This window comes from Helianthus annuus, chromosome 10, assembly GCF_002127325.2.
Source record: "Helianthus annuus cultivar XRQ/B chromosome 10, HanXRQr2.0-SUNRISE, whole genome shotgun sequence".
Classification (NCBI taxonomy): domain Eukaryota; kingdom Viridiplantae; phylum Streptophyta; class Magnoliopsida; order Asterales; family Asteraceae; genus Helianthus; species Helianthus annuus.
The window spans coordinates 4,880,390-4,894,414 of NC_035442.2; the positions used below are offsets into that span (position 1 = coordinate 4,880,390).

The window sequence follows — 14,025 nt, forward strand, 5'->3', positions numbered from 1 at the left end:
TTACTTAAACTTTTCAGGATCTATTAATCACTAATAAACTCAAAACACAATACAAATCTGGATGGTTCTCTCTCGAGGATCTCTAGCTCTCCAAAACCCACAAGTGAACCATTACTCACTAAATCCTTTTCTTGCACTATATATAGGTATGGGCTACGAGGCCTTAGGCTCCCTAATGGGCTTAAATCACTATTAGGGCCCTAATTACAAGTTCAAGCCCAACCGACTATAATTACAATTAATTACAAATAAACCCAAATGACTAATCGAGCTAACTGTCAAAATATGTATCAAGTCTTCCCTGTCACGTATCCTCGCTCAGACAGCTTCTTTTTTAGCGTAGGTTAGTAGTAGGTTCGCCGGTTGGTTACCTTCAACATACTCGGCACAAAAGACTATGTCCCAGTCCTCCAATATCATGTTATGCAAGATGATGCACGTTTACATGACGTTTCCCATCTTACTCTTTTCAAGTATCCTCGACGGTTGGAAACCCGTGTATCCATTGATGCATCTGGTATAAAAGTGGAACGTCGGTAGTTGTTGGCATCCTCATATATCGTCTCCCGTAAAGAAACATAACACCTAACAAAGTACATTATTAAACTATAAATTATAACAACAATAAATAATAATAATAATAATAATAAGGAAAATTGGTTTTTAATAAACCAACTTTTGTCCCGCTGGTAAATAATAATTTTAAAATAGTTAAAACTAGTAAATTACAACTACATGGACTGTTTGTGTAATAAATAAAACTTAAAAACTAACTTCAGTTAAAAAAATTAATGGAAGTTCATTGAGTACCAACATGTTGATAGGTAGGATTATTGTATACCAATTACGTAGGTAAAATTATTATTTACCAACGGGACAAAGATTGGTTTATTAAAAACCAATTATCCTAATAATAATAATAGTAATAATAATAATAATAATAATAATAACAATAATAATAAAAGTAGTAGTAATAATAATAATAATAATAACATTATTAAACTATAAATTATAACAACAACAACAACAATAATAATAATAATAATAATAATAGTAATAATAATAATAATAAAAGTAATAATAATAACAACAACAATACTAATATAAATAACAACAACAATAACAATAATAATAATTAACGAATACCTTTACAGAAACTGTCAAGACTGTCACGACAAGTTCTGTCTGACATCCTTAGGTATTCGTCCCACCCATCGATCGCCATGTTGTACGCTAGTTGCCAAATTGCGGTTGTACACTTTTGTATTCCAGAGAATCCAAATTTTCGACTAGCACTTTCCCTTTGTGTGAAAAACGAATATTGGCCCACAAGATCATCATAAATTTTTTAAAAAGGCGACGACTCATACGAAACGAAACCGACGCCTAAACTGTGCATCGTCGTACAAGAGATTTTCACCAAAATAATCCTTCATTAAACAGTCATGAGCACCTAACCGATCTCATTCAAGAGGCGCTTGTCTGCTACGCGTTGTAGACGATTCGGCTTCTTCTCGCAAATACTGATTTGCCTCCTAAGTCACTCCGATAAGCATATCGTCAATCACTCCCTTGAATGAAGAGTCAGATGACATTTTTTATTAATGATTGGATAGAATTTGTAGGTTTCAGTGAATGAGTTTATGATTGGGTTGTGTAATAGATGCATATATATAATGAAAATTGAAGTGTTTGCTTTTTTTTTTAAATTTGACCGTTTACCAACGGTCATATATGATCTTTCTTCTCGAAATCGGCACAAAAAGCCCGTTATTTGTTTGGCGAAGAGATGTATAGCGCCCAGAAAATGAGGAAGGGGCGACATGTGGTGCCAAAGAGGATGAGGTGGCAGAGGACGTTAAGCCACACCGTCTGGTAACAAAGACAACTGGACTTATTATATAACCGGCTCATTAAAGCTAAAATTGACAAAATATAAAATATAGAAAACAAAATAAAACAGGCATTAAAATTGCACATAAAATAATAATAATGCAAACATAAATGCTGATAAATAAATATAAAAGAAAAGTATCTCTCACATTTACACCCCATCAACAAAAATACAAAATTACAAAATTACAATTTAATTTTTTTTATTAAATTATTTGATTGATTCTATATCTCCCTCATTATTTTATTCTTGCAAAATAATAAATAAATCATAAAAAAAGTAAACCACAGTATACCACTGTAAAAAAAACAAAAACTTACAATGTTACAGTCACACCACCCTCCCCCACCACATGTGCTTGTTGTTTCAAGTATCCAAAACTCAACCCGCAACCCGACCCGTTTACCCACTGGACAATTTCTGCAACTCATGACCCACATCTGCAGTGTGTTCTATTCCATTTTTTCTATATATTTCATTCATTCAGCTGAAGCCATTGATGATGTCTTGTTTGGAACAATCTCATACTCACCCCCTTCTTCGTCTTCATCGTCGTCGTCGTCATCTTCATCGTCGTAATCATCTTCGTTCAGATCTGCATTCTGTTGCTGCAGTTGTTGTTGTTGTTGTTGTTTCTGCTGATACTGGTGTGCTTGTTGTTGTTGCTGAACTACGGCCGGATGTGGCCATTGCTGCTCCGGTCGGGCCATTATAGCCATTTGGGTTTCGGGTTTTATGCTGAGACCACCCGGGTTACTATTACTATTATTATTACTACTACTGCCACTTGCTGCTTTTTCGCGGTAAATGGCGTCCAGCTGGTGGAAATACGGGCAGGTTTTCGAGTCCTCGGGGCGTTTCTTGCTGCTTTCCTTAACCTTTTTGTAGTACTTGTTGATGTTTTCCCATTTCTCTTTGCACCGTTTCGCGTTCCGGTTGTATCCTAGGTTTCTCATCGCTGTCGATACCTCCTCCCATAGCGGCCCTTTCGGTCCGCTATCTTGGTATTTTGTGTCGAGACTTGTTCGAATCTGGATGAGTGCGTTAATTTCCGCTTTCGGCCATCGTGATGGGCTCGGTTGTAGCGTGTTCTCTCCGGTCGCGATTTCGGGATTCTTCACCACCGCCAGAGGTAGTGGAGCATGAACAGGTACAGGTACAGGCACGGATACAGGTGTAGCTGCACATTAGGTATCGTCAGAATTAACAATCAAATCAAATGTACCCAGTAAAATCTCACTCAATCAGTACATTTTAGAGTCAACAAAATCAAAAATAATTAATCATGAAAGTCAAATTTATTAATTGTGATTATAAAACTTGATGAATGATTGCACCTGCTAAGGCGGGCGGTGTTCGTTGCTGTGGTTGTGGTTGTAGTTGTGGCGGTGGTTGCTGTTGCATTGGTGGTGTCGGTTGTGCTGGTGGTGCTGGTGCTTGTTCCACTTGTGTCGGTTGTTGTTGTTGTTGCTGCTGTTGCTGTTGTTGCAATAACTGCATTGCGGGCATTTGTGGTATAACCGTATTCGGATTCTGTTCCGTAATTTTCTGCAAGAAAGTAACAACAGCCGCGTCTTTCGCAGCGACCATGGATCTTTCTTGAACCAGCAATTCGTGTTCTCGTTTCATTTTCGCCATTTCCTGCATCCGCCACGCTTCCTCTCTCGCCATCCGATCGCGCTCTCGCCTATCCAACGCGTCCAAAAACTTCGATTGCAACTCCTCTTGTTTCTCCACCACCTCCTTCATCAACCTCCCGAAAAACTCCTTCCATTTCCGCTTTCGATTTCGCCTCTTCTCCGGTACGACCTCATCCTCCTCCTCTGATGAACTCGAAGAACCACTCGAATTCGACTCCGACACATTCAATTGCGAAAACGGAAACCCACCCGCATTATTAACATTCACATTCATCGCCACCGCCACCGCCCCCGCCGGCGCCGCAACCGAGATCGGATCCACATTATTCTGTTGCAACTCCGACGGAGTTGCAACAGAAGGCATTGATGTGATTGTAACTTGAGCCGGTTTCGATACAACCGGAGGCGGTAGCGGTAGCGGCAACGGCGGCGGCGGTGGCTGGTGGTGGTTACCGGCGGCAGAAGGACTACCTTCTAAAGCTTGTAATTGTTCAAAAAACTTGTAGGTTTTTCCATCTGCTTTTGAACTTCTTCCTTCTTTAATCCTTTTATGATATTTATAAACATTTTCGAATTTCTCCTTGCATTTCTTCGCACTTCGATGAAAGCCAAGCGAAGCTAATTTCCTGAACAAAACAAAAATCAACAATAAATATATTACTCAAACAATTTATTCAAATTTCAATTTCAAACAAAATCCATTCAAATTTATTGAATGAGATTCCGGTTAACCGAAACTGACACGAGGTCTACTACATAGTAGATCTCGTAGTCAGTTATTAGGGTTTCAAATTCCAAACTACCTAGAAACCTCTTCCCATAGGGGGCCTTTGAGGCTAGCATCACGGAACGCTACATCCATATCTGAGCGTATTTTAAGTAAATACAGCGTCTCCTGCCGCGGCCACCGGTTTCCCCCGGAACTCCTGCCGCCGCCTCCGCCGCCGCCGTCGTCAGTTTTTCCTCTTTCATCTTCACTGAATCCTAGCTCGGCGGCGGCGGCGGTGGAGGTGGGTTGAACCGGTGAAGCGGCGGAAGAGTCGCCGGAGCTAGGGGAAACTCCGGTGAGCATGATATGGAAAATGATGGGGAAAGAATAGTAAGAGTAAGAAGAACAAGAAGAAGAAGAAGAAGATGCTACTGTTGGGTGAAGAATTAAAAAAACAAAAAAGATGGTGAAATGTTGAGGGTTTTATGTAAGATTGGGGGTATAATGGTGAATTTAATAATTTATTTCGGTGGGGATCTGATCTGCTGTCAAACTCGCACCAAAAAAAAAAAGGAAAAATGAAAATGAGTAAATAAAGAGTAAAAAGCACGGTAGTACCTGTGGTTTAGTGAAATTTCACCTTTAGTCCTCAACTTTTTAAAATTACATTCTTAGTCTCTGTGGTTTTACAAGTTGTTACTCGGATAGTCCCCAAAGCGGATGAAAATTAGTTTTTCTGGTTAAGTAGGTGTGAAATGACAAGGACTATCCGAGTAACAACTTGTTAAACCACAGAGACTATCCGAGAAACAACTTGTCAAACCACAGGAACTATCTGAGTAACCTTCATCCGCTTTAAAGACTATTCGAGTAACAACTTGTCAAATTACAGAAACTAAGAGTGTAGTTTTGAAAATTGAGGACTACACTGAAATTTCACTAAATCACAAGGACTATTTGTGCATTTTACTCGAAAATAAATAATGAAGAAATATGTGTGAGTGAGTGAATAAATAAATAAAAGAAGTGGCAGTAATAAATGTATTAAAATAGCTGGGGAATCTTTTGGAATTATTAATATTTTCTTCCCTTTATCTGCTTGTTTAAGAAAAGTTTCAGACACCACCACAAGGGGTCACTTTGGTTTATGTGGCAGTAAATGGCACAGATAGATAAATAACTCCTTACCTTTTCTTTATTTATATACATACATATGAAATATTTATTTTTAGAAAAAAGTTACTAAAAGTTGTAAGAAATAATATGGAATGTTGAAGAAAATGAGTTTATGTATAAGGGTAAAAGGGGCGTCAACTGGTGGGCTATGGGGTTGCACGGGTTTCACAAGAACAGCGTCGTAACCCTCAATCTCATTGAATGGGATTGATTTTGGGTTCGGGAATCAGGAAGGGTTCAGGGTTGAGGAATGGTTGAGTTAAAAGAAAGGAGAAAGAGGGTGTTGAATTTTTAGGGGATAAGTGATGGAGCTAGAACACAACTACAAGTGGTATGGGTTAATTTGGGTTCACACGGGTTGAGGTGAGGTATCACTATAATTGGTTGGTGGTAAGGGTTCACATATGCTGGGCTAAGAACGCCTCGTCCAGCTAAGATGGCACGGTGTTAATTTCGTAATAAAATGCAAGTCATTTATGACTGAAATGAGTAAAAACTAGAAAGTTCCTGTCTTACGTATGTTTATAAAATTTTATAGTTGTTTTGGTGAAAATTATTTTTATATGGTTTAGTATTGTTTAAAAAACTATACCATAAAATCAACTATTGTATACTATTTAATTTAATTTGGATAGAGTAAAGTACAGTTTCAGTCCCTGAGGTTTACACTCGTTCGCAGTTTCAGCCACTATTTTGAAAAAATCAACACTCCAGTCCCTGACGTATTCAATTGCGCACTAGTTAAAACCCTGGCACTAACTGACCGTTTATATTTCTATGAAAAGACTAAAATACCCCCAAAAGTTTACTTACAAATTCAGTCCTACGGATTGAATTATTAATTTCCCTCCATTTTCAAATGTATTTCCTAATCTAGTAACAAACCCTCACAACAACAACAACAAGAGATCAACACATTTAACCAGAATTGAAATGCAGCTTATAAGTTGAACTGGGTTTGACTTTATATGGTCAAACAGTGCATGTTATCCCAACCAAGATGTATGCTCCCTGTTCAAGTGATTGACAAATCCTACTTAACAATTTAAATGCACAGCAGGTGTTTAACTTATAAGTAAGTACAATTGTGCATTTCTTGTTCAAAGCCTTATGTGCAGTTCAATACTTAATGTGCAGACTTAGGTGCATCAAACAAACAATGTCATTTGATACCATCTACTTATGTCCGGCAATGTCATTTATCCTAAACACCCTTCAAATCATCTACTTATGTGCAGCAATGTCATTTGATACCATCTACTTATGTCCAACAATGTTATTTTGCCTAAACACCCTTCAAATCATCTACTTATGTGCAAACTTCAACTTATATCATTTGATCTTAAGCACATAAAACATAAATATGCTGCAAACTTCAACTGATATGCTGGACATAATATCGTCTAATTCTAAGCACATAAAACATAAACAAACTACGACTGATTCAACTAATATCATCTGATCCTAAACATATAAAACATAAACAAACATCCACTGATTTCAACTAATATCCTTTGATCCTAATATCAACTGATATCCTTCAAGCTTCAACTGATACATCTCAAACTAATATCCCTAAAAAATACTATAAACCATTAAAAAATGCCAAAAGGAACTATAATAAAAAATCAATGAGTGGTGAGCATGACCCATTTTATATTTTACCCATTATTGAACTGTTGTCATTTATTTGTTTAACTAAGTCATAAATTTATATACCCCATTTAAACTTATCTGAGTACGGTATCAAGACATAATACATATTGATATTTATTTATTATTATTATTATTATTATTTGTAAATTAAAAAATTTAATAATATGTTAGTCATTTATTTTATCTGAGTACGGTATCAAGTCATAATACATATTGATACTTATTAATTATTATTATTGTAAATTAAAATTTTTAATAATATGTTCGTCATTTATTTTATCTTGATCACCTCTTTTACTAAAATTGATTTATGATGTATTATTTTAAAATCGGGCTTAGTTAAACTTATAGCTAGTCTTGTGTAATATATTACTAATAGTTTTTTTTTTTTCTTAGACATTTAAATTTTGAACCCTTCACCTCTTTACTACACAACTAACTTTAAATATTAAATATAATGTCTTCTTGAATTAGTGTATATGCATTATGTCTAGTGAAGATGAATATGATCGGATGGTTCCGGTAGTGGCATGATAATACTCTAATGGTCCGCCAGTAATCCAAATTTGTTGTTTAAAAAAAAAAAAAAAAAAAAAAAAAAAAAACCTTTCCACAGAGTTAGACCCGCTTCCAAATAACTTGTTTCTCGTGTTGGATTGCTAATTTTATTTTTCCCTTTTGTGTTTATTGTAGGAGGGGGTTTATTGTTGGAGATACTCTTAGATTGTTAATTTTATTTTTTCCCTTTTGTGTTTTTTTAACTTGATTTTAATCTTGTCTTGCAAAGTTATAAAGCATAACATTTGGGTAAAGTTATCCTTTAAAGTCTCCTAGAAATGAGAAGAGTAAAAAAAGACATAATTCATCGCAAAAATATAATACAATGTCAAGGAAAAAAGATATAATGAGTCATAAAAACTGAAATACAGAAAATACACAATAATCTAAATAAAAATTCTAAAATTTACAAGCTAAAAATCCAAAAGCGAAACCTAAATCTCATATCATAGAGCTCGATGAAACGGTTTTAATGTCGCTTGAATGATGTTAATCAGAGTCCCTTTGATACACTCAAGAGAATATTTATTTATCCTAAGTTGAGAACATCTTTTTGATGTGACGTTTTTTTATAGAGATTTTATTCAATCTTCAATCGAACAATTTTTTCAAGAAAAAAAAAAAGAAAACCGAGAACTTTTAGTATCATTGCCTAAAAGCCTATCACATTATTAAAATATATGTTGGATGTTGATCAAATCAAAAGAGATAATGCCACCTAAGAATATGTTACTTGCGGATCTTCATAACCTAATTAATATTTAACACAAAACATATGGCGACATAAAAAATTTTTACCACACATACAAACAATATATACTCCCTTCCTATTGATTAAGCATATGACTTATTTATAGAAAGAGACAAAAACATCATTATTGTCTCGCAATGGTCTTGTAAATACAAATTAAGTATAGGTCCCAAGGAGACATTTCTAGTTGTTATTCGGTATATCCCACAATCAAAAGATTAAAATTTCGATCCTGGTGTTCTAAGGGACCCAAGTTCGATTCCTGTCATTCCAATTATTTTCTGCGGCACGTGGTGATGATGGTAGACTATGCGAATAGGTGGAGATCGCTAGTTCGATCCTTGAACTGAGCGGATTTTACCTCACCGCACTGTCGTGCCTTCGAGCAAGTGTTCACGGGCTTCGGCCCTAGGTGAGGGTTTTCCCCGGTTCGGAGGCGAGTGTATCCCGATGTGGTGAATTTCGCCAGTAGCCCATTTGAAGGATTCGTTGGCCGTTCAAAAAAAAATTTAAAATTTCAAATCCCACAAGTGAAAGTTTTATTGTATTTATCTTAAAAATCTAAAAATTATTGTTAAAAAAATATTGTTGTGAATACGCTAATGGATCATGCAATCAACGAAAAAAATGTTACCTGATTTATAGTAAATCATTGACGGAAGGGTTATCGATGATGAAGCATCGAAAAAAATTAGAGTGTTTTCTTAGTTTTCTACTTTGCAATTGATGGAGCAAATATGGGTATCGTATCCACAAGGAGTGTACTTACATTCATTTATTGTAAAGATAAAGATAAAAGTTGATTGTTTGATTTGGAGATTAATTACATGGTTACGTGAATTAATCGAAAGAGTTATACGATTAGGTGAATTACTCAAAAGAGTTGTACATTATATGGAAATATAGTCATGTCCGATGTTGGGAATTTTGTTCAAATTGTAGATTTCATGGTTGATTGAATAAATAGACTATTAGACACCGTAAATATCAAGCCAACTAGGAGTGTACTTGACACAATTAGATGTCCGACGATAAACTGTTTGTCTAATTAACATAAACCTAGACACATATACAAAGCCATATGTTCATTACTTTCCACTAAATTGTCATAAAACATTTCAATATGATTACCCATTATACTACAAACAATGATCCTCAAATACATCAACCCAAATCACCAATGAAGGAAAACTAGTTCAAATATTTAAGATCGTTTGCAAAGAGTAAATGGGACATATACAATGATGAGGCCATAGGAATAGTGACAACCAGAGGTTCCCAACAAGATCAAAGGGGAAATTCGATAAGGTTGCAGTTCGACTAGCTATGTTATACGGGACCAGTTGATGAACCACCAAGAAGACACAAGCGTGAAAGACAGTGATAACAGGGATAAGAACGATGTGGTGGATGTGTGGGAACACAATGTTGGACTTGATAAGAAATAGTTTTTTTAGGATAAATTGAGGGTGGCCTGCATCTCGAATAAGATAAGGGAAAAGAAATTGAGTTGGTTTGGGCGTTTGAAGAGAAAAAAATTACGACACCAATAAAAACCATGAAAACTATCACAGTAAACAAGAAGAGAAACAAAGGCAAACCCAGACTGAAATGGAAATTGGAATGAGCAGATTAGGAAAAAATCACATAAATTGGGATAGGAGTTTTTCAGAACGTTGAATAAATGTAACGGACTTTTAGGGAAGCATTTAGAGTTTTAGTTTTATATAGGAGGGAAAAGATCAAATATGTAACACCCCAAAACTCGAACTATTTAGTTGCTAGAATGTTACTACATCTAAAAGAAGGAAATGTAATAACTAGGTTATTAAACCTAGTTAAATGCTTTGTTAAAACAAATAAGGATATGAAGTTGGGTTAAGTATGAACAAGGGACAAACATGAGGGGTTGAAAATGGGCAAAGAGAAAGGCAAAATATAAAACAAAAATTAAAAATCATAAAAGCCCATTCTGGGCGTGTGTGTGTGTTCGAGCAGAGGAGAAGAAAAGAGGGGGAGCCCTCTCAAACCCTAAATCACAGAATCAGAGTGGAATTCAAGACTGAATCTTGTGCATGGACCTAAATACACGATCATCTAGCCCTAACAAACACATGGTAAGTTGTAATTTTGGATTTGATGATGTTTGTATGAATTGGGTTATGATAAAACTATGAAATTGTATGAAATTGTGCATGTAGAGGTGTTAGAATCACCATTTAGATTATGTGTTATGAACAGGTTCAAGTAATTTGATGATTTAAAGTGAAACCCACAATTATGAATGAAAGTGGCGACATGGGTGTTCTACCCATGTCCAATTCTTGTTTGATGTACTTGTTCCTAGCTTGAAATGGGTTATGTGATGTTAGTCTAGGGTTAATTCTATGAATGGAATGTGATTTTGAGCACTCTCTTAATGATTGGAATTTGGAAGGAGATGACTATGCCTAAACTAGTTGTAAACTATGCATAGTAGGTTGTATGCACACCAAGTGTATGATGAAATGCTTAACTAGTGGTAATAGATGATATTGTGTCCGTGAAGAGTGTAAATTCCTAGCATAATGAGTTGGTTGTGATAGTGTTAGTAAATATGCAAAAAGGAAGGTGTCTTGAGCGAATTTCATGTTTCAATTATAATAGTTATGTAATCGGTAAAAGATGGCATCTTTGAGGTCCATGAACCTTGTTGTTGTAAATGATACATATTATGTGATTCATTAGTTTGGTAAACATGAAAGTAATGTGTTATAAGGGATGACATGTAGAATCTTAATCGAAAGCATTGATGCTAGGACCAGGTTTCAACGATTAGTCTAAATGTGAAAAGGTTAGGTGGATAGGATCACAAGTACGTGTGTTGATATTGAATGCTCGGAAGTCAACATGACATGAAAGCCGATTGTTGATGTGATTAATTACCATTGGCTTGTGGATTAACATTCATGTGTATGTAAATGATAATGAAGGATAGGCCCTCGGAAAGGTGGACTTATACCTTCGGAGTTAGCAAGACAAGGGAAGCGGTATATCAAGTAAGAAGCATGGGGTCTGTGAGGTAAGTGAATTTTGGTTCACTTCTTAGTACGTATAATAAATGTTGATATTTATGACTATGGTTTTATCTCGTAAGATTATGTATCCATCAGAAAATACTAGGTTAAGTAACCTTTTAGTAAGACAAAGATTGTCAATTAAGTAGAAAGCAAATGGGTGGATTTAAACGGGTCGAATAATGTGCACAAGCAATGTATTGTTAATGAAATTCGGGTAGAATAAGGTCCCTAGGTAGGGACTTTTAGTTAGTAATGTAAGGAATAAAATTACATATAATTTATGATTAAGCTCCAAGTTGTTCGGATGCAAAAAGAATGAGTTAAGAGAATTTTTGCCTTAAAACAGGATGTAGAACTGGGCACCACCGTAAGCTACAGTGCTCACCGTAGCTTACGGTGGGTGCTGGTCTTTTCTCTTCTGCCGTAAGGCAGTCTCTGGTCACCGTAAGCTTTTTGGAGCTTACCGTAAGCTACGGTAGACGCCGCAGCTTACGGTGGAGCTCTGGCGCCCCGCGTAGGAAGTAGACAAGGCTGTCGCGGCCCGCGACAGACCTTGCAGCTGGCAAATTAATTTTGTTTGTTTGTTTTGTGCGTGGAACTAGTTGTAAATGCTTTTCAGTGCCTCTTAATTATCGTATATGCTAATTTTAAATAAAGTGTTGGTTATGGGCCTTCGTTTCCCCACAAGGTACTCTAGAATCCCAATTAAGAGGCGTTTAGGAAGCGTGGTCTCGAGTAATATGTGCGGGTAAGAATGTAAGGGATTGAACTAAGTTTTGCGTTATTTAATTTTATTTACACATTATGCATATGGAATAAATTACCATCCAATGGTTGGAACTTATAGGTGTTAATGATGAGAAGTAAGAAGGCATGCTAGGTCATATGTACATGGTTTAATTGTATGGAAGCTCGTGATTAGCATACCTTAGTAAACTTAGGAATGATTTAAGTGTTATAACGGAGTTGTAAGTTTGTATGGGAGTATGTAATCATGTGTGGAGGTTCATGTTATGTATATACATATGTGTTTGTGCCTATGTTTGAAGTAAGATTCAGTGTTTATGAGCTACCGGAACCTGTGTATATGTTTGTGCAGTTTGACCAAACTGAAGAGTTAAGTTACTAAACCATTGTTTTGAGCATGAAATGAGAATGCAGGTATTCTATTAATGTCGTTCTCAAGGTTAAAGGATTTTTGGAATGCTCGAATGCACACGGAAAGCATATTCATGAGGATTCGTATGGGAAGATGGAACGCGAACTGACCACTGATTATGTATGACTAGTTTAGGAATGATGTCATTAAATCTAACCGATGCATATGTATGTGGTGATTGCAGGTGACGTGGACTTAGCATCATTATGAAGAAAAGAAGGTTTGAAGACCGAGTCAGGAGCGAGGGTTGTTCGGGAAGGATCGGTCACATAGTTTGACAAATATAGGTCCTGAAGCATTAATATAATAGAACGTGGTAAATCCTTTTTAATGAGTGTATGACATTCTGTATTTGAACCTCCCTGTAAGTATTATGTTTATAAAGAACGAAATTTTGGGTTCATATTTTCCGCTGTGTCGTATCTTTTAGTTATTACAAGTTAGTCTTACAGGGAATTGTTCATAATACGAACGGGTCATGCCCGATTTTTGTTAAATAATAGTATGATAATATCACATTTCGGATTAGAAATTTTGGGCGTTACAAGTTGGTATCAGAGCCATGGTTTGAGGGAAATCAAGTATGTGGAGGTAAATACTTGAACTCAAACCAGAGTGCTCTTGTGACAAGGGACCCGTACAATCCAAGACTCGATAAAAATTTAAAGGTAGAAGCTAATGTAAGTGTGTATTTAAGCATGTATATATAAAAAAAAACTAACAGTATGTTATGTGAAGGGTAAGCATAGTTGTTGGAGAGGATGATCCACGAGTACCGTCTTGGACTGACACCAAGGCACGTAGTAAGATAAATTGATTCCAGGTACGTATATTTAATATGTGTAAGTACCTGTAATGGTAAAATTTAGCAAGTGAAAGAAAAATTTTAAGTAAAATGTAATAATGGAATGATAATGAAATTTTGAAAATGTTACACGTGCCGAAACTTAATTCTTCGGACATAAGGTGGCGATTACACGAAGACACGAAACTAGTATGCGGATTGTGTACCTGGCCAGTACACAAGAAATATATGACGTTCGTGAGACCGTGATAATTGTTACAGGTATCTTCGCTAGATCTAGGTAGTAGGTGGACGTGGGGGTGAAGAGGAATGTAAGACTTTCAGAAATGAAAGTATGAATGATGTGTTAGAATCCGCGAGACAGATTCGAAACATGAAAGGAATGAAAGCATGAATGATGTGCTAGAATCCGCGAGACGGATTCGAAGCATGAAAGGAATGAAAGCATGAATGATGTGCTAGAATCCGCGAGACAGATTCGAAGCATGAAAGGAATGAAAGCATGAATGATGTGTTAGAATCCGCGAGACGGATTCGAAGCATGAAAGGAATGAAAGCATGAATGATATGTTAGAATTCGCGAGACGGATTCAAAACAAAGAAAGAATAAAAGTAGGA

At 36.1% G+C, this 14,025-nt stretch overlaps 1 protein-coding gene across 1 annotated transcript; it reads right to left on the reverse strand.

Moving 5' to 3' along the window:
* Positions 1–1,984: 1,984 nt before the first annotated feature.
* On the reverse strand, positions 1,985–4,732 carry LOC110883858 (trihelix transcription factor GT-2). Its single transcript, XM_022131512.2, has 3 exons — positions 4,338–4,732; positions 3,232–4,160; positions 1,985–3,074 (listed from the first exon to the last, which is right to left on the reverse strand). Exons 1-3 carry the CDS (start codon positions 4,604–4,606, stop codon positions 2,374–2,376), a joined length of 1,899 nt encoding a protein of 632 aa, XP_021987204.1. The 5' UTR covers positions 4,607–4,732; the 3' UTR covers positions 1,985–2,373.
* Positions 4,733–14,025: the final 9,293 nt, after the last annotated feature.